The 21,000-nt window shown below is 45.7% G+C and overlaps 1 protein-coding gene across 2 annotated transcripts in view; it reads right to left on the bottom strand.

The window, feature by feature from the left end:
• The window catches only part of slc27a4 (solute carrier family 27 member 4), a 56,592-nt gene extending 43,862 nt beyond the window's left edge, over positions 1-12,730 (bottom strand). The window contains exons 1-2 of one of the 2 annotated variants that reach the window (XM_068012246.1): positions 12,088-12,730; positions 3,735-4,129 (exon numbers count right to left, since the gene is read on the bottom strand). In XM_068012246.1, coding sequence (XP_067868347.1) covers positions 3,735-4,129; positions 12,088-12,251 — 559 coding nt within the window. In that variant the 5' untranslated portion in view covers positions 12,252-12,730. Of the gene's footprint in view, positions 1-3,734; positions 4,130-5,851; positions 5,946-12,087 lie in introns of those variants that run through there. The other variant, XM_068012247.1, reaches the window with a different exon arrangement.
• Positions 12,731-21,000: the final 8,270 nt, after the last annotated feature.

Raw genomic sequence — 21,000 nt, 5'->3', positions numbered from 1 at the left:
CCAAGCTACAACAGGAGATATTAGGGCAGATGACCAAAAGCTTGGTTAAAGAGGTAAATTTTAAGGAGCATCTTAAAGGAGGAGAGAGAGAGACTGAAAGGGTTGGGGGGGGGGGGGGGGCAGGGGGGGGGTGGAATTTCAGAGCTTAGGGCCTTGGCAGCTGAATGCATGGCAGCCAATAGTGCAGTGATTAATATCTGGGATGCGCAAGAGGCCAGAACTGGAGAAGTACAGACATCTCGGAGCTTTGTCGGGCTGGAGGAGGTTACAGGGATAGGAAGTGTTAATTCTGCTTCTCTCTCCACAGATGCTGCCAGACCTGCTGAGTATTTACAGCATTCCTTGTTTGTGTTTCAGATTTCCAGCATTCGCAGTATTTTTCTTTTATTTTAGTGTTTAATTCACTGCCACTTCTCTTCCAGGAATGCCTACCTTGAAGAAGTTCTGCTCTTCTCTCCGACGGGATTTTCATTTGTCTCTTTCACCTTGTTCACCTTCATTTCTTTCTATTTCCCTCCTGATGTTTGATACAGTGTCTGCCAAAACTCATTTTCACAGCCACATCTCCTTCCTCAGTGACTGTCTCCAACTGCAGTTTCACCCATCATGTTTTGAATCCACCCAGGATTACAGGTATCTCCGAGAAATACAACGTTCCTCGGACTGCTGTTCTCGCCGCATCCTGAGATCCACACTCAATGCCGTGCATCACCACATGTAAACAATGGACCTCTCTCTCCAGAAGCACCGCCTCACCTTATCTCAAAGCTGTTCTACTCCGCAGTTTCATTTCATCCTTTGTCTTATCCGACCCATTAACAAAAAATGTTTTTTCTTCCTTCCAGGTGTTAAGGAACGAAAGCTCCAGCAGCTGATGAGGACTAATGTCCCTCCAGATCCTTCTTCCCCTTCACTTCCCTCTGTCCCCACCCCTTCTGTTCTGATCCCTTGCTGTGTATGTACTATAACCTCTGACCTTCCCCTCTCTGATGCTGAACATTCTACACTCAGCAAAGGACTCAGTTTCATCCCCTTACGCCCCCCCAACCTCATTGAATTTCGCGCTCGGCATGATTTTGAGATCTTCTTCCATCGCCTTCGCCTCCAGGCTCACTTCCTTGACCAGGAGTCCTCCCCCCGACCAGCAGACCCATTCACCCGGTTCCAGCATTCTCCTTCTACCTGGACCCCTCCCTCTGGCCTCTTACCCACTCTTGATCTTTTCACTGAAAACCGTCAGCGAGACATCGGCCATCTCAATTTCTCTGCCCCCCTCACTCAATCTAATCTGCCCCCCTCTGAACTTGCCGCATTCCGTTCTTGCAGAGGCTCAGCACCAACTCTCAGACACTTCTTCCCACCACCCACTGGACCATGACCCTACCACCGAACATCAAGCTACTGTCCACAGGACTGTCACTAACCTCATCTCCTCTGGAGATCTTCTCTCTACAGCTTCCAACTTCATAGTCCCACAACCCCGGACAGCCCACTTCTACCTCCTTCCCAAAATCCACAAACAGGACTGTCCTGGCAGACCCATTGTTTTTTTTTATTCATTCATGGGATGTGAGCGTCGCTGGCCAGGCCAGCATTTATTGCCCATCCCTAATTGCCCTTGAGAAGGTGGTGGTGTGCTGCCTTCTTGAACCCCTGCAGTCCATGTGAGGTAAGTGCACCCACAGTGCTGTTAGGGAGGGAGTTCCAGGATTTTGACCCAGCGACAGTGAAGGAAGGGTGATATAGTTCCAAGTCCGGATGGTGTGTGACTTGGACGGGAACTTGCAGGTGGTGGTGTTCCCATGTATTTGCTGCGCTTGTCCTTCTAGTTGGTAGAGGTCGCGGATTTGGAAGGTGCTGCCTAAGGAGCCTTGGTGCATTGCTGCAGTGCATCTTGTAGATGGTACACACTGCTGCCACTGTGCGTCGGAGGTGGAGGGAGTGAATGTTTGCAGATGGTGTGCCAATCAAGTGGGCTGCTTTGTCCTGGATGGTGTCGAGCTTCTTGAGTGTTGTTGGAGCTGCACACATCCAGGCAAGTGGAGAGTATTCCATCACACTCCTGACTTGTGCCTTGTAGATGGTGGACAGGCTTTGTGGAATCAGGAGGTGAGTTACTCGCCTCAGGATTCCTAGCCTCTGACCTGCTCTTGTAGCCACGGTATTTATATGGCTACTCCAGTTCAGTTTCTGGTCAATGGTAGCCCCTAGGATGTTGATAGTGGGGGATTCAGCGATGGTAATGCTGTTGAATGTCAAGGGGAGATGGTTAGATTCTCTCTTGTTGTAGATGGTCATTGCCTGGCACTTGTGTGGCGCGAATGTTACTTGCCACTTACCAGCCCAAGCCTGGATATTGTCCAGGTCTTGCTGCATTTCTACACGGACTGCTTCAGTATCTGAGGAGTCATGAATGGTGCTGAACATTGTGCAATCATCAGCGAACATCCCCACTTCTGACCTTATGATTGAAGAAAGGTCATTGATGAAGCAGCTGAAGATGGTTGGGCCAGGGACACTACCCTGAGGAACTCCTACAGTGATGTCCTGGAGCTCAGATGACTGACCTCCAACAACCACAACCATCTTCCTTTGCGCTAGGTATGTTTCAGCCTGTTCCTGCCCCACTGAACTTATTTCTTCCTATCTTGACTCTATCTTTTCCCCGCTGGTCCAGTCCCTTCCCACCTACATCAGTGACTCTTCTGATGCCCTACGTTATTTGACAATTTCCAGTTTCCTGGCCCCAACCACCTCCTCTTCACTATGGACGTCCAATCTCTCTACACCTCCATCCCCCACCAGGATGGTTTGTGGGCTCTCCGCTTCATCCTCGAACAGAGGCCCAACCAGTCCCCATCCACCACCACCCTCCTCCACCTGGCTGAACTTGTTCTCACATTGAACAACTTCTCCTTCAACTCCACTCACTTCCTTCAAGTAAAAGGTGTTGCTATGGGTCCTGGTTATGCACGTCTTTTGTGGGATATGTCGAACATTCCTTGTTCCAGTCCTATTTAGCCTCCCTCCCCCAACTCTTTGTCCGGTACATTGATGACTGTATCGGTGCCGTTTCCTGCTCCTGCCCCTGCCCGGAACTGGAAAACATTATCAACTTTGCTTCTAATTTCCACCCTTCTCTCATCTCTACATGGTCCATCTCAGACACTTCCCTTCCCTTCCTCGACTTCTCTGTCTCCATCTCTGGGGATAGGCTGTCTACTAATATTCATTATAAGCCCACCGACTCCCACAGCTACCTCGACTACACTTCATACCCTGCCTCCTTTAAGAACTCCATCCCATTCTCCCAGTTTCTCCGTCTCCGACATATCTGCTCTGATGATGCTACCTTCCATGACAGCGCTTCTGATATGTCTTCCTTTTTCCTCAATCGAGGATTTATCCCCACTGTGGTTGACAGGGCCCACAACCGTGTCCGGCCCGTTTTCCGCACTTCTATCCTCACCCCTTCCCCTCCCTCCCAGAACCGCTTAACCCTGATGTAATCTTTAACACCATCTTACTGTTGTCTTCCTCTTGGCCTTGTACATTCTACGCATTTTGCTAACCTGTCACTGCTCATTTAAATTGCATGGCCAAAGAATTAGGGGGAAGATAGTTGAATAGTATTTACATTTCCTTTCTTTTTAGAACTGGTCTCAGGTAATACACTTCAGCTACTAACCATCATTGGTACTCCTTGTTTACTAAAGGTATGGCCTTGCACTTACCGTTGGCCAATTCACCCCCGAAGACGATGGCCTTGGCCCTGGAGATGTTGATGCAGTGTGCCAGTGCGTCCATCCGCAGGTTGAAGTTAATCAGTGCCGCCTCCACGCCAACTTTAGCCATCCCCAGCCACAGTCCCACGTACTCGCTCCTGCTCTCCATGAACAGCGCCACCACGTCGCCAGTGCGGTAGCCCTGCTCGTAAAAGTAGTTGGCGACTCGGTTGGAGTACTCATCCAGGTCTCGGAAACTCCAGGCGGTGCCCGTCCCCTCGAATATGAGCGCCGTCTTGTCCGGGTGCCTCTGCACGATTTCGTGGAAGATTTTCGGGATTGTGTTGTTCAGCTTCAAGTTCCGCTTCACATTGAGTTTCACTTTGAGGAGGACACCAGCAGCACTGAGATAAGAGGAGGCAAAAACAAGAAAAAAATGTGAACGCAGAGAGCTTTTGGTCCCTCCAATACCTTTAGCACTGACAGGTATCAATGCTGGAGAATGAAATACCAACACTTTTCGCACTTCCATTTTCATTGGATCCCATCGGACAACTATAGAAGGGATGCACAGTGGAGTTCTCCCGGTGTCCTGGTCAACATATGTCCCTCAACCAGCATCTAAAACAGAGGATCTGGTCATTTGTTTCATTGCTGCTTGTGGGACCATGCAGTGAGCAAACTGGAAGCCATGTTTCCTGCACTACAACAGTTCCTATCTCTCGTTCTTTCTGCTTCCTCAGAGCCAGCTACAATCTGATGTGATCATGTGAGGCAGTTCTTGGGGCTGGTGGGAAGCTAAGTAACAAAGAAGAGAAGAGAAAAAACAAAATCCTAGAGGCAAAAGGGAAAGTGTGGGAGACAGATGGAGACAGCACAGAAGAAACAAGATGTGAAGGAAATAGCAGGACAGCACATTGTACCAATAGATCAAGACCTCAGCTAGTTCTCCCACCTTTTGACTTCTTTTTACTCATCAAGGTGAAAGGTTTCAGTGGTCATCAATGAGAGAATTTTGTTTCATAACTTGGTAGCATCAGATATTCCCAGGTCAGACTACAGACCCGGTTAGCGACAGAACAGGACAAATTACCATGTTTGCTAATAACAGCTAAATTGTAAATGTGGTTTTTTTTACACAAATGGCAAACAAAGGACATGGGACACTACAGTGACACCGTGCTATATTAATAACAAACAGTTAACAACTTCCTACGAAATTCCTCTGACATCAGCTACATTAACATAGATGTTAATCTATTTGAAAAAGCAATGGGGCAATTTTGTATCAATGTGTAATACTGCAGTATGATTTTAACCCCAATGCGTCTAAACCTTAACACCAGTGGTCACTTCTCACATTTCCATATTTGCAATCCTCATACAGTTGACATCAAGTTATAAGCAGTTTTGTACTGCAGAGTCAACCAACCACAAACAGCTTTGTGTCCTGGAGCTAAGTTTCAAACCCCATAACGGATCTATCATGAAGGTCACTCACTTCCCCCCTGCAACACTGTCAGCCTTAATCCATATCTTAGCGCCATCACTGTTGAAACACTTACCCATGCTTTTGGTATTTCCTAGCACAAACACAATGGGCCGAATGGCCTCTTTCTGTGCTGTGTGACTCAGGATTTCTCTAGTTCCCTTCTTTCTGTCGTACCATCCTTCATCCTTAAACTCCAACTTGTACAAAGGTCAACTGCACAAATCTTGTCCTGATTAAGTTCTACTTGCCCATCGCCCCTAACCTTGCTAACACACATTTCTAATGCACAGAACTTAGGCTCTTTGTTAATGTCTTCAAATCACTCCATTGCCTCATCCCATTCTCCCTCTGCAGTCTCCTCCAGCCGTATAGCCCCTCTTGCACCCTTCGTCCCTGACTCCAGCCTTTTACTCTCCCCTCACCTCCCATCGCACCACTACTAGTAGCAGAGTGTTCAGCCCACTCAATTCTACTTTCTGGAACTCCCTAAACCCCCTCCTCTCTATTTCTCTCCACCTTTAGAAACAAAACCCATCTTTCCCTCACTCTTCCTAATCTCTCTCTCCTGGCATCTGTTCCCCAGTCTATCTCTAAGGTGAAGCACCCTGGACACTTTCTAGATTAAATGTCTCACCTCATTGTGAGTTGTTTTTGTAAGAGAAGAGTTCCAGAATGTTCCTTGAGAAATACCCAAAGTCACAGGACAATTTCCAAGCCAAAAAGTCCGTTCGGAAATAAAACAAAAATACTCAACTCTTTTAACATTTCTGATTTCAATGCAGAACTACTGCTCCAGGTCTTAAGGGGTTAACACTTAGCAACCAAGTTGTCTATCCAGTAGGTCTAGAATTTCAGCTCCAGACAGCAACAGAACAGAAAACTTTGCCTTGCTGGTCAAAGGCTGTGTTTTTACTGTAGTTAAATTTTAACCTCTTCTCCTTGTTGCCTAATAATTCTGACGAAACAGATAGCTGTTGTAAAAAAGAACTGTATAGCGTTTGAAAAAAACTTCTATCTTATAATAGCCAAGTTAAGCTCTGGCCCTACTGCGTGCGTTTGAAAAGTAGTTGACTCTTCGGTGGACAGTGTACATTTAGTTTCATTCTCTGCAAAGTCATTAACTCGGGAATCGGTAAGATTTAGAATCAGAAAAGGAAAACATCGGCTGCACACCCAGTAATAAATGAGGAACGGGGGCCTCTTTTTTGAGGGAGATTCAATGAAATGGGCAAGAGTTTAAAAAATTTTTTAAAGGGTAAATTGCAATCCAAATGCATGATGGGTGGCTGGGTCAGGGCAAAGAAAACTGTTGAGTTAAACAAGAAAAAAGGCTGCACATTAGTTGGTCTATGGGTCAAATTCGCTGTCCTAATCCCTCGGACCTGGGTTCCAATCGAGCCTTTACAGATGAGATCATTTCACCGCTAACCATGAAGGTTCTATGTGAAATGAGTTTGGGCAGTCTAAGCCCAGTTTAGAGCGTGCTTCCAACTTGGCACTAGTTGGCAATCCCATTTTGAGAAACCTCAAGGATGGCTCGTCTGGTATTGGCAAAGAATGTGCAATTAGGGGGTTGTTCTATTGTAGCTGGTGCACAGGCAGGTTGTTGGGACAGAGGGGAGGAAGCCTCAATTTGCCTACAACTGTGCCACACCAATTTGGGAGCTTTTTTGTACCTGAGCTGACAGTACAGGTGCTGACTCTGGTGTCTGGGATGAGGAGGTTCCTCAGCAGTAATGTCACGCCCTTGAGTACAAGAGGAAGAAAAAATAGGAAACTACAATGAGGCAGGAAAGTTTCAGAACCCATGACCCCTCCTCCCAATGTGATCAACCCAAATTCCAAATTGTGCAATTAAAATTGAGAGAATGACAACAGCAACGAGTGAACACTCTACAAGTCTGTAGCTGTCTAGTCCATGTACACTGTCCTTTAACTGCAGAGAAATCTTGTCCTGGGTCTGGAACGTTGAGAAACACGAAACACATGTGCCAAAAAGGAAGTGTGAAACACTTCCCCAAATGTGCTGTCAGGCAAGCCCCTCCACCTGCCAAAAATGAGGAAAATTAATTTCACCACATGAACATTGATTTTAAACTATTGTTGGTGAAGAAAGAACTTGCTTTAAAAGACAACTGGAGACTGGCTAGAGAGAGATATTAGCATATCAACAGAAAAGTACTTCAAAGGACAAAGAAGCTGTTCCCTGCTCCAATTTAATCCACAATGAACTTTTCATTACCAAACGTTGAAGGTGGAAAGGCTAGCATTCCAGGTTAACTGCTAAGATGGCCGAATACTCAAACAGACGTGGTTGGACTGGTTTGGGTCACATGACTACCTGACTGTTGCGGAGTTTTTTGAATTTGACTTCCAACAGGGTTTTTGAACTCGGCAGGCTGTTAGCTCCTGGACTGGAAAATACCTCTCTCCTATCTGCTCTCATCTCGCTCTCACCAGCTTCAGAAACCATTGAAGACATATGAACCCCAAGAGAGAAAAGTCTCCTACAATGAACAAGGTTTAAGAAGAATATTGGGCCCCAACGAAAAGTAGGCACTGTCTGCAATCAAGGACTCTAAGGCGAGCTGGAAACACAGAAACAGTAACAAGAAACACCCTTTAGAGACTGCCTCAAACCTCTCCATTTTATTTTTCTTCTGCTCTTTTCTGTCCCTATTTGCATGTTTGCATCGCTTGTGCATGCTAGTGTGGGCACGTCATATATCCGTAGGCGTTAACAGTATGACAGTTTAAGAACATCAAGCTACTGTCCACAGGACTGTCACTGACATCATCTCCTCTGGAGATCTTCCCACTACAGCTTCCAAACTCATAGTCCCACAACCCCGGACAGCCCGCTTCTATCTCCTTCCCAAAATCCACAGACAGGACTGTCCTGGCAGGCCCATTGTGTCAGCCTGCTCCTGCCCCACTGACCTTATTTCTTCCTATCTTGACTCTGTCTTTTCTCCCCTGGTCCAGTCCCTTCCCACCTACATCCGTGACTCTTCTGACACCCTACGTCATTTGACAATTTCCAGTTTCCTGGCCCCAACCGCCTCCTCTTCACAATGGACGTCCAATCTCTCTACACCTCCATCCCCCACCAGGATGGTTTGAGGGCTCTCCGCTTCTTCCTCGAACAGAGGCCCAACCATTCCCATCCACCACCACCCTCTTCCGCCTGGCTGAACCTGTTCTCACATTGAACAACTTCTCCTTCAACTCCACTCACTTCCTTCAAGTAAAACGAGTTGCTATGGGTACCCGCATGGGTCCTAGTTATGTCCGTCTTTTTGTGATATATGTCGAACATTCCTTGTTCCAGTCCTACTCAGGCCCCCTCCCCCAACTCTTTTTCCAGTACATTGATGACTGTATCGGTGCCGTTTCCTGCTCCCGCCCCGAACTGGAAAATCTTATCAACTTTGCTTCCAATTTCCACCCTTCTCTCACCTTTACATGGTCCATCTCTGACATTTCCCTTCCCTTCCTCAACTTCTGTCTCTATCTCTGGGGATAGGCTGTCTACTAATATTCATTATCAGCCCACCGACTCCCACAGCTACCTCGACTACACTTCTTCACACCCTGCCTCCAGTAGGACTCCATTCCATTCTCCCAGTTTCTCCGTCACCGACACATCTGCTCTGATGATGCTCCCTTCCATGATAGCGCTACTGATATATATTCTCCCCCACTGTGGTTGTTAGGGCCCTCGACCGTGTCTGGCCCATTTCCTGCACCTCTACCCTCACCCCTTAGCTTCCCTCCCAGAGCCACAACAGGGTTCCCCTTGTCCTCACTTTCCAACCCACCAGCCTCCACATCCAAAGGATCATCCTCCACCATTTCCGCCACCTCCAGCGCGATGCCACTACCAAACGCATCTTCCCCTCCCTTCCCTGTCAGCATTCCAAAGGGACAGTTTCCTCCGCGACACCCTGGTCCACTCCTCCATTTCCCCCAACACCTCGTCCCCTTCCCATGGCACCTTCTTATGCAATCGCAGGAGGTGTAACAGCTGCCCTTTTATCTCCTCTCTCTCCTCACTATCCAAGGCCCCAAACACTCATTTCAGGTGAAGCAGCGATTTACTTGTACTTCTTTCAATGTAGTATACTGCATTCGCTGCTCACAATGTGGTCTCCTCTACACTGGTGAGACCAAACACAGATTGGATGACCGCTTTGCGGAACACTTCTGCTCAGTCCGAAAGCATGACTCTGAGCTTCCGGTTGCTGGCCATTTCAACACACACCCCTGTTCTCATGCCCACATCTCTGTCCTGGGGCTTGCTGCAGAGTTCCAGTGAACATCAACGTAAGCTCGAGGAACAGCATCTCATTTACCGATTAGTCACGCTACAGCCTGCCGGATTGAACACTGAGTTCAATAATTTCAGAGCACGACGGGACCCCGTTTTTACTTTTAGCTATTTTTTCTTTTTTATTATTTATTATTTTTCATTTGCTTATTTTATTTTAGTTTGTTTCTTCATTTGGGCCAGGGTTGTTCATTTTTCTGTCAATTAACGCCCTCTCTGCACTAACGCTTTGTCTTTCAGCACACCATTAAAATACCATTTTCCTTTGCTCCATGACCTCAGGTCAGTTATTCTCTGTGACCCTGTGACCTATCAACGCCTTGCCTTTTGTTATCTCTTGCCCACCCCCACTTTATTTGCTTAAAACCTATTACATTTCTAACATTTGCCAGTTCTGAGGAAGGGTCACTAACCTGAAACATTAACTCTGCTTCTCTCTCCACAGATGCTGCCAGATCTGCTGAGTATTTCCAGCATTTCTTGTTTTGATTTCAGATTTCCAGCATCTGCAGTATTTTGCTTTTATATTAGAACAGTCGCGTCTGGAGGTAACAAAAGTATGGATGAGGGTTTTGGCAGCAGATGGGTACTACCGTCCCTGGGTAGAGATGACCTCTTAAATGTTGGAACTGCTACCCTATCCTTAAAAATCAAACCCATCAATGTGATACCAAACTGCATGAGTCCCAACGATACACATAGATACACGTGCACACACTCTACACTTCACTTCTTGGTTATTAGATCAAATGCAGCCTAGACTGCTAGGATGAAGGTTGGCTGTGTCTGGGAGCTTTGCTTTACAGGTAGGCTGTAGTATATTTAACGTGGCCTGGAACTGCTTGATGCTGTGTACCTGAAATGGAAACTGCTCTGTTCCCAAGCTCTAACGTCCTTCAACATTCACCAAAACAGAGCAAACATGTAAAATACTACCTCCCAGGGGCAGGAACTGCTACCCTGCCCTCAACAACAACGATGTAGTACGATGTCCTTAAATGTGAAGCCAATCTTCATGAGACCAAATTATAAGATGTGATTTGGGGAAGCTTATGCATTGACAGCACAAAACAGCAATGGGCCCATCTGTTTCTCTTCCTTTTGCCAACTGTTTATCACCACTGTTTTTCTCCCTTTTCTTTTTCTGAAGTCATTGGCTCCCCCGGTACAATTATGTGTGCCCTCTGACACCTCAGCTGAATGGCTATTCCCAAGCTCAGCATCTGGACAGTGACTGTTCATGGTTGGGTGGGGGAGGAGGGGCATTAGAGCTGAACTCTAACCTGTCCACCGCTGTCATTTACATACGTGCACTTTCCAGCAAATTAAATTTTTTTTAATTGCATCCAGTTTATGCTTCTCCAGCAGGCAGAATGGAGAGAAGTCCCAACATTGACGAGGCGCATGACAGGCAGTTGCCGATATTGGACAGAGTGTAAAATGGATGGCCAATCTGCCATTGCCTCTGCTGGAGTTAAAAACTCTGCCCAATGCCTTTGTCTCCTATTCACGTTGAAACTCAAATAGTTCTGTGCCAGTCACTGGCAGTGTTGGAAAATGACAGCTGACAAGTCTGTAGTGAGTTCTTAGCTTAGTGGGTAGTGCTTTTGCTTCTTATGCAGGAGGTTACGAGTTCAAGTCCCCACTCTACGAATCTGAGCATGTAATCTAGGTTAACACTTCAGGGCGGTACTGAGAGAGTGCTGCACTGTCAGTGCTGCAGTCCTTTGGATACAATGTTAAACTGGGGCCCTGTTTGCCCTCTCAGCTGGATGTAAAAGATCCCATGGCACTATTTGAAGAACGGCTGGAGATTTCTCCCAGTGTTCTGACCAAAGTATGTCTTTCAACCAATGCCTAACAGATGATCTGATTAACTACCTTATTGCTGTTTGTGGGAGCTTGCTGTGTGCATATTGGCTGCCACATTTCCTACAACAGTGAGGCGACTTTGGGAGGAGGGTGTCCTGAGATTGTGAAATGCAAGTGTTTCTTTCACACTCGTACTTTTTATGAAGGGACACTGCACAGCAATCAAGAGCACAAACCCTGGATGATTTTTATTTAAGTCTCTCTCTCTTGCCTAGCAAGCAGCAATGCTCCTGACTGATGCCCAAGTTGGCAGCACAGACCTGAGATTGAAATATGGAAAAATTTCAGCCCTGTGTCACTCAGTTCCAGAGTGGGGGCCGGACCTTTCCGAACTGAATCATTTTGGCTCCGCAAACAAGGCAGCGCCAATGGACTTGCCACTTCCTCATTTGCGACTGGTATATTGCAACAAGACTATGCACAGCCGTGAATGTGGCTAAAGTGCAACATTCTCGAATGCATCTCACCCAGAGTTAAGCTGCAATAAGCCGTGGATCTTAAATCAGCAATTCCAGCGGCTGCTACCTAAATGCGATCTCCTTTGCCAAGGACAAATGCAATCGGATCGCGGCGGCACAAAGGACCGGCGTCAATGAGACAGCCAGGAAGGATTGGGGCGGGGTGGTGTGGAGTTGTCGGATCAATGAAGAAAGGATTGCATTACTCACTGCACATCCCGGCGGATGGTCTTGAAGAAGATCCCGAGGAATTTGCGGCCTCCCAGTGCGAGGTAGAGAGCGCAGGTGGCGGCTGCCAGCAGCGGCCAGGGCAGCCTGGTCACCGAGCGCAGCAGCAAGAGGAGAGCTGTGCATGTTGCTAATCTCCACATCATCGAGCCTGCTGGAGCCAAGAGACAGAAGCACTAGGAGATGAAGGGCGCAACAAAAAAAGAAAAGGGGACACGCAGCAAAGGAGAAAGGAAGGGAGGAGAGAGAGGAGAGAATCTCAAATGCAACTGCAGAATAAAAGTCAATGATTGCACCAGGAAATGGGAACACGAATAGAGCCTGTAACTTCTCGGCAGCAATCCAGGCAAAGCTTCAATTGCAACAAACCGGCAGTTTTTTTTAAAGAAAATCACATTAGGATATTTCCCATTGCGATGTTTTACAGTTCAACTTTTAATCTTCCCCTTTTGCAGTCTTGTCCAATCTTGCCTTTCTTAAAAAAATTATTTGTTCTGCAAATAAAAGAAACCAGTCCCAGAACGGTTGTTTCCTTGCAATCTATCACTTGTCGGTGTACTTTCTGCTACCTAGCGACCTGCGCCGCTGCTCTGACCTTTCTTTTCTTCTTTCTATGCGGTTTGATTGACAGGCAAGGTGATGCCTTCCCGGGGTGTGCGGCTGGGGGAGTGCGCAGGCGCGGGCGCCGCGGTGCCTTTCGGGTATTGTAGTACTTTGCCTCCTTCCCCAGGAGTTAATGCGCATGTTCGCCTCGGTGCAGTTTCAGCAGAATGATCTCTGGCCCAAGGCTATAATAAAAGCAAAATACTGCGGATGCTGGAAATCTGAAATAAAAACAAGAAATGCTGGAACCACTCAGCAGATCTGGCAGCATCTGTGAAAAGAGAAGCAGAGTTAACGTTAACTCTGCTTCTCTTTTCACAGATGCTGCCAGACCTGCTGAGTGGTTCCAGCATGTCTTGTTTTTATTTCTGGCCCAAGGCTTCTGCTTTATAATTAATAATCCAATACCGATTAAACGAGCAATTTATTGTCTTCAAGGCGATCCTGCAATGGAATAACTAACATGTGCACATTAAAAACTTAAGTTTGCAACTTCTCTGATAGGTCAACATCTTCTTCTTTGGCCTCCTTGTCTCGAGAGACAATGGGTAAGCGCCTGGAGGTGGTCAGTGGTTTGTGAAGCAGCGCCTGGAGTGGCTATAAAGGCCAATTCTAGAGTGACAGACTCTTCCACAGTTGCTGCAGATAAAATTGGTTTTCGGGGCTGTTACACAGTTGGCGCTCTCCTTGCGCTTCTGTCTTTTTTCTTGCCAACTGCTAAGTCTCTTCGACTCGCCACACTTTAGCCCTGCATTTATGGCTGCCCGCCAGCTCTGGCGATCACTGGCAACTGACTCCCATGACTTGTGATCAATGTCACAGGATTTCATGTCGCGTTTGCAGACGTCTTTAAAGCGGAGACAAGGACGGCCGGTGGGTCTGATACCAGTGACGAGCTCACTGTACAATGTGTCCTTGGGGATCCTGTCATCTTCCATGTGGCTCACATGGCCAAGCCATCTCAGGCGCCGCTGGCTTAGTAAGGTGTATATGCTGGGGATGTTGGCCGCCTCAAGGACTTCAGTGTTGGAGAGACGGTCCTGCCACCTGATGCCAAGGATTCTCCGGAGGCAGCGAAGATGGAATGAATTTAGACGTCGCTCTTGGCTGACGTACGTTGTCCAGGCCTCGCTGCCGTAGAGCAAGGTACTGAGGACACAGACTTGATACACTTGGACTTTTGTGTTCTGTGTCAGTGCGCCATTTTCCCACACTCTCTTGGCCAGTCTGGACATAGCAGTGGAAGCCTTTCCCATGCGTTTGTTGATTTCTGCATCGAGAGACAGGTTACTGGTGATAGTTGAGCCTAGGTAGGTGAACTCTTGAACCACTTCCAGAGTGTGGTCACTGATATTTATGGATGGGGCATTTGTGACGTCCTGTACCATGATGTTCGTTTTCTTGAGGCTGATGGTTAGGCCAAATTCGGTGCAGGCAGCTGCAAATCTGTCGATGCGTCTCTGCAGACACTCTTCAGTGTGAGATGTTAAAGCAGCATCGTCAGCAAAGAGGAGTTCCCTGATGAGGACTTTCCGTACTTTGGTCTTCGCTCTTAGACGGGCAAGGTTGAACAGCCTACCACCTGATCTTGTGTGGAGGAAAATTCCTTCTTCTGAAGACTTGAACGCATGAGCGAGCAGCAGGGAGAAGAAAATCCCAAACAGTGTAGGTGCGAGAACACAGCCCTGTTTCACGCCACTCAGGATAGGAAAGGGGTCTGATGAGGCGCCGCTATGCTGAATTGTGCCTTTCATATTGTCATGGAATGAGGTGATGATACTTAGTAGCTTTGGTGGGCATCCAATCTTTTCTAGTAGTCTGAAGAGACCACGTCTGCTGACAGGGTCAAAGGCTTTGGTGAGATCAATGAAAGCAACGTCGAGGGGCATCTGTTGTTTGCGGCATTTCTCCTGTAGCTGGCGAAGGGAGAACAGCATGTCAATGGTGGATCTCTCTGCTCGAAAGCCACACTGTGCCTCAGGGTAGACATGCTCGGCCAGCTTCTGAAGTCTGATTAAAGCGACTCGAGTGAAGACTTTCCCCACTATGCTGAGCAGGGAGATTCCACGGTAGTTGTTGCAGTCACCGCGGTCACCCTTGTTCTTATAGAGGGTGATGCTATTGGCATCGCGCATGTCCTGAGGTACTGCTCCCTCATCCCAGCACAGGCAAAGCAGTTCGTACAGTGCTGAAAGTATAGCAGGCTTGGCACTCTTGATGATTTCAGGGGTAATGCCATCCTTCCCAGGGGCTTTTCCGCTGGCTAGAGAATTAATGGCATCACTGAGTTCCGATTTTGTTGGCTGTCCGTCCAGCTGATCCATGACTGGCAGAGACTGGGCTGCATTGAGGGCGGTCTCAGTGACAACATTTTCCCTGGAGTACAGTTCCAGGTAGTGTTCCACCCAGCGGTCCATTTGCTTGCGTTGGTCAGTGATTGTGTCCCCTGATTTAGATTTGAGGGGGGCAATCTTCATGATGGTTGGCCCAAAAGCCCTCTTAATGCCATCATACATTCCTCTGATATTTAATATAAAAACAGAAAGTGCTGGAAATACACAGCAAGTCTGGCAGCATCTGAGTATTTCCAGCACTTTCTGTTTTTATTTTAGATTTCCAGCATCCGCACTATTTTGCTTTTACTTATATATATATATATATATATATATATATAGTGCCTTTAATGTAATAAAACATTCCAAGGCAGTGCAGGAGCATTATAAGACGAGCCACATAGGGAGATATTAGGTCAGATGACCAAAAGTTTGGTCAAAGAGGTAGGCTTTAAGGAGTAAAAACAAGAAATGCTGGAACCACTCAGCAGGTCTGGCAGCATCTGTGGAAAGAGAAGCAGAGTTAATGTTTCGGGTCAGTGACCCTTCTTCGGAAATGGCTTTACAGGAGGAATGCAAGGTAGACCAGTGTAGGGAGGGTATTCCAGAGCTTGAGATCAGTGGGTAAAAGCAGCACTCAGCTAAACCATACAGAGAGTTTCAAGATGATTCAAGGTTCAATCTCTATGCCAGATTGATTGATCTCAGAGGCAAGACTGCTATCACTGGGGCAAGTGTGACACTTCTGAAAGGGTTAAAAATCCTTCCGGACTTCCTCATTTCTGAGCACTATTCAATGAATCTTGCTGTAAAAGATTTTTCAGATTAGACTGTAAAGTCTGCGCGGGTCCTGGCACTCACAATGTTAGGTCACATCAGAAGAATAAATAGTGGGAAATGTTAAGGATAAGACTGATGATCAAACAGAGTGAGATCACGTTGAAATCCCATTTAAACATAATTATCAAGCTAGATATAAACATTCGTAAGACCACAATTGGAATACTGTGTGCAGTTTTGGGTTTCACATGTAGGATGTTGAGAAAATTAAGAAGTTACAGTGCAGATTCACTGCCTGATATGGGGCCTGATAAATATGCCTAAAGACTTCAGAAATTCAATATGAAATCTTGCCTTCAGCCTGTGTCCATCACACAATTGCACTGAGTAATTTTTAAACAAATTTATAAAAGGAAATGAGGTACTAATTTCCTGACATTTTTGTGACCTTAGTATTTGCTGTTTTGTAAACAGTTTGTACAAAACATGGTCCCACAAACAGCAATGAGGTCAATGACTAATTAAAGTCTTTTTATTGGTGTTGGTTGAGGGATAAATATTGGCCAGCATAAGGGGAGTACTCCCCTACTCTTCTTTGAATAGTGGATCTTCCACAAGCAGATAAATAAGTCAATGGGTGGGGGGGGGGGCTAAACACTCATGCAAAAGACAGCATCTATGAGAATGCAGAACTCCCTTAGTGCTGTACTGAAATGACAATGTGCTCAAGTCCTGGAGTGGACTTTGAACCCATGACCTTCTGACTCACAGTTGGGAATGTCAAGGTTAACCATGAAACTAGTTAATCTTGCTCCAAACAGGTCAGATTTGACAGTTCTGCCTTTTTACAATAAAGAGCATTTGATATTAAAGTCCAGATGACAAGAAGTTGCTCTGGCTTCACTCTTTGGGTTGGTGAAGTTGTCTGAATTATTCCCACTCACCCAAAAGGTTCACACTGCGGTAGCAACAGCCATAAAGCAGACGAAAATCAGCTCCATAGCCAAGGAACTTCGGTGCAGGATTTTAGGAGTTGTCAATTCCTGGATTTTCTAAACATTTAACCTGACTTCAAAACTTCTGCCAGCAATGGCAATATCTCTTCGAGGATCTAAATATAATCTGAGATGGGGCAGATGACCAAACCAAGCTACCCAAACTGGACTAGATGAATCTACTGAAATAATTGGGTCAATATGGGAAAAAAACACTGTGCGTTTGCAAAACATGATAGCCCTCTGCAATGGCACACATCATTTTGTACATCACACCATGTGAAGTAGTAGAAATGTCAGCATCTACTGTCTATGGCTAGGGCCACAAACAAAGGGTCTTGTTCCTTCTTCTTCTTGAACCCAGCACCAGTCATCAGCACTAGCCTGCCACATACATATTAGCAGGAAAAGATTCAATCTACCAATGCGCTGGCAGTATGTCATATTTAAGAGTGTTATCACAGAAGTGTATGGCAAGCTTTTAGACCGAGCTCCATCACGGCAAGAGGCTCCCAGGAGGGCAGAGGAAACATCACAAGGATGGCCTTAAAGACTCCCTGAAGAATTGTGACAACTCCACTGATTCGTGGGAATCTCTTGCCCAAGACCGCCCAAAATGAAGAAGAAGCATCTGTGAAGGTGCCAGCCAGTTCGAACAACATTGACATGCCCAGGCAGTGACCAAGTGCAAACTGCAGAAGAAGCATTCGGAAATTCAAGCATCCCTTTCACTCGCCTCACCAAGCACCACCTTCCCACCTGTGGCAGAGTGTGCGGATCCAGAACTGGACTATTTCGTCATCTAAGGACCCATAACCCTGGAGTGGAAGAAAGTCATCCTTGTTCCCGAGGGACTGCCTAAGAAGAAGAAGTATGGCAAGTACCTTAGCTTCATCCACCACTCATTTTTTCTTTCCATTTTGGGACTAGATAATGAAACCCAGCCTGGGAAAATCAGTAATGACAAAGTAATCCCCATTTGTTCTTTGCAGGGACTTTAGCAGGACTGTTGCTTTGTAGAATGCATCTGCAAAAGGACTTACTTGGTAGATGGTTGCGAGGAAATATCTTATTCACCCTGTGCTCTGCTCCTTCATTGACGGTAACTGGAAACTCTCTTTTTTGAACGTTCTCTGAAACAAAATGACTCATGAATCCAATAGCAAATTACCACATCAGACCCTGGCCATTGCAGACTCCAAACTAACATGTTTACCATAGTTTCCTACTACGCTCATGATACAAATATGTTAACATATGAAGCCTCAACACATTTTGCATGATGTTCCTTTGTCCATTATTTTAATACAGACATCTACCTGTTGATTTTAAATGGGTCAAAATAATGCTTTAAGCCTCTAGTTGATAATATCAGGAACAATAATTTCTTGGCTAATGTACCAGTCCAGAACATGTAAGTCAATACAGGGCATCCCACCAGTGGTTGTAAGTCATGACTGGGCAGATTGGTCATGCCTCACTCATTTAGATTATAGTCGATAATTTTGCATTGAAAAATGTGTTGTATCTCTTTCAGCTTTATTCCTTGAAAATAAACCAGTCTCTATATATTCCAATCCATCTTAGTCTTTGTGTTATAACCTTTGCCAGGCCTGACAGAGGACAGGCTGAACCACCTCGGCTATTTACACCATATCTTCAGAAATCATGCAATGCCGGAAGAGGCCATTCGGTCTATGGTCTATCGTGTTCGTACTGGCAGAAAAAGAGCAATCCAGTCTAATCCCGCCTTCCAGATTCTGGTCTATAGCCCTGTGGTATTCTGGGACCACACTTTAGGAAAGATATGACGCTTTTGGAAAGGGTACAGAAGAGATTTACTAGAATGGTTCCAGGGATGAGGGATTACAGTTATGTGGATAGACTGGAGAAACTGGGAAGGCTCAGAGGAGGTTTAATAGAGGTGTTTATAATCATGAAGGGTTTAGGCAGACTAAATAAAGGGAAACTTTCAAATAGCTGAAAGGTTGATAACTAGAGGGCACACATCTAAGATGATTGGTAAAAGAAGTAGAAGCGACATAAGGAAAACTTTTTTACACAACAAGTGGATAGGATTTCTATCGGGTATCTATTACAATGCAAGTATAGCAAATAAAGCAGATGCTGAGGGCACAGATAGACACGTGGCAGTATGATATCATAGCTATAACAGAAACATGGCTTAAGGAGGGACAGGAATGGCAGCTCAATGTTCCTGTTTACAGGGTTTTCAGACACGATAGGGAGGGGAATAAGAAAGGAGAGGGAGTGGCAATTTTCATCAAGGAAACTATTACAGCTGTGAGGTGGGATGATATGTTGACATGAGGCCATATGGATTGAGCTAAGGAACAAAAAAGGGGCAATCACACTGCTGGGAGTGTACAAAAGACCCTAAACTGTCAGAGGGAGATAGAAGAGCAGATATGTAGTCAAATCTCTGAGAAGTGCAAGAACAACAGGGCAGTAATAATAGGGGATTTTAACTACCCCAATATTAACTGGGATTGTTTTAGTGTCAAAGGAATTGAGTGAGCAGAATTCTTGAGGTGTATCCAGGAGAACTTTTTTGCCCAGTATGTAGCATGTCCAACAACAGAGGGCGTAGTTTTAGACTTAGGTTTAGGAAATGAAGATGGGCAGGTGGAAAGGGTGGCAGTGGGAGAGCATTTTGGTGGTAGTGATCATAATTCAGTCGGTTTTAACGTAATTATAAAAAAGGACAGAGATAGAACAGGAGTTCGAATTCTCAATTGGGGCAAGGCCAGTTTTACTAAACTGAGGAGTGATTTAGTGAAAGTGGACTGGAAACAGCTACTTGCAGGTAAATCAGTGTCAGAGCAGTGGGAGGCATTCAGAGGGGAGATTCAAGGGGTTCAGAATAAACATGTATCCAGAAAGAAAAAGGGTGAGACGGCCAAATTTATAGCCCCATGGATGTCAAGGAGCTCACAGGGTAAGATAAGGCAGAAAAGGAAAGTTTATATCTGACACCGAGAACTCAATACTACAGAAAGCCAAGAGGAGTATAGAAAGTGGAGGGGTGAAATCAAAAAGGAAATTCGGAAAGCAAAGACATGGCAATATTGGCAAGCAAAATCAAGGTGAACTCAAAGATGTTTTATCAATACATTAAGAGTAAGAGGACAACTAAGGAGAGAGTAGGGCCCATAAAAGACCAAAAAGGTTACCTATGTGCAGGGGCAGAAGATGTTGGTATGGTTCTTAATGAATACTTTGCGTCTGTCTTCATAAAAGAGGGGGACAATGCAGATATAGTAGTTAAGGAGGAGTGTGATTTATTGGATGTGATAAACATAGGGAGAGAGGAAGTATTAATGGGATTAGCATCCTTGAAAGTTGATAATTCACCAGGGCCAGATGAAATGTACCCTAGGATGTTAAAAGAAGCAAGAGAGAAAATAGTAGAAGGTCTGACCGTCATTTTACAGTCTTCACTGGATACAGGTGTGGTGCTGGAGGATTGGAGAACTGCTAACGTTGACCTATGTTTAAAAAGGGAGCGAAGTATAGACAGCATAATTGCAAGCTAGTCAATCGAACCTCAGTAGTGGGAAAATTGTTGGAATCTATTCTGAGAGACAGGATAAATTGTCACTTAGAAAGACATGGGTTAATCAAGGATAGTCAGCATGGATTTGTTAAGGGAAGATCTTGTTTGACCAACTTCATCGAATTCTTTGAAGAAGTAACAAGGAAGATAAATTAGGGCAGTGCAGTTGATGAGTCTACATGAATTTTAGCAAAGCTTTTGACAAGGTTCCACATGGCAGACTGGTTAAAAAAATGAAAACCTGTGGGATCCAGAGAAATGCAGCAAGGTGGATACAAAATTGTCTCAGTGGCAGGAAACAAGGGATAATTGTTGATGGGAGTTTTTGCGATTGGAGGGCTGTTTCCAGTGGCATTCTGCAAGGCTCAGTACTGGTTCCCCTGCTTTTTGTGGTATATATTAACGCTTTGGACGTAAATGTAGGGGGTATAATCAAGAACATAAGAACTAGGAGCAGGAGTAGGCAATTCAGCCCCTCGAGCCTGCTCCGCCATTCAATACAATCATGGCTGATCTCATCTCGGCCTCAACTCCACTTTCCTGCCCATTCTCCATGACCCTTCAACCCATTTCTAATTAAAAATCTGTCTATCTCCTCCTTAAATTT

Source organism: Heterodontus francisci, chromosome 32, assembly GCF_036365525.1.
Source record: "Heterodontus francisci isolate sHetFra1 chromosome 32, sHetFra1.hap1, whole genome shotgun sequence".
NCBI lineage: Eukaryota > Metazoa > Chordata > Chondrichthyes > Heterodontiformes > Heterodontidae > Heterodontus > Heterodontus francisci.
Note: the sequence above shows the minus strand (reverse complement) of the source record. Positions and strands in the feature narration are given on the sequence as shown.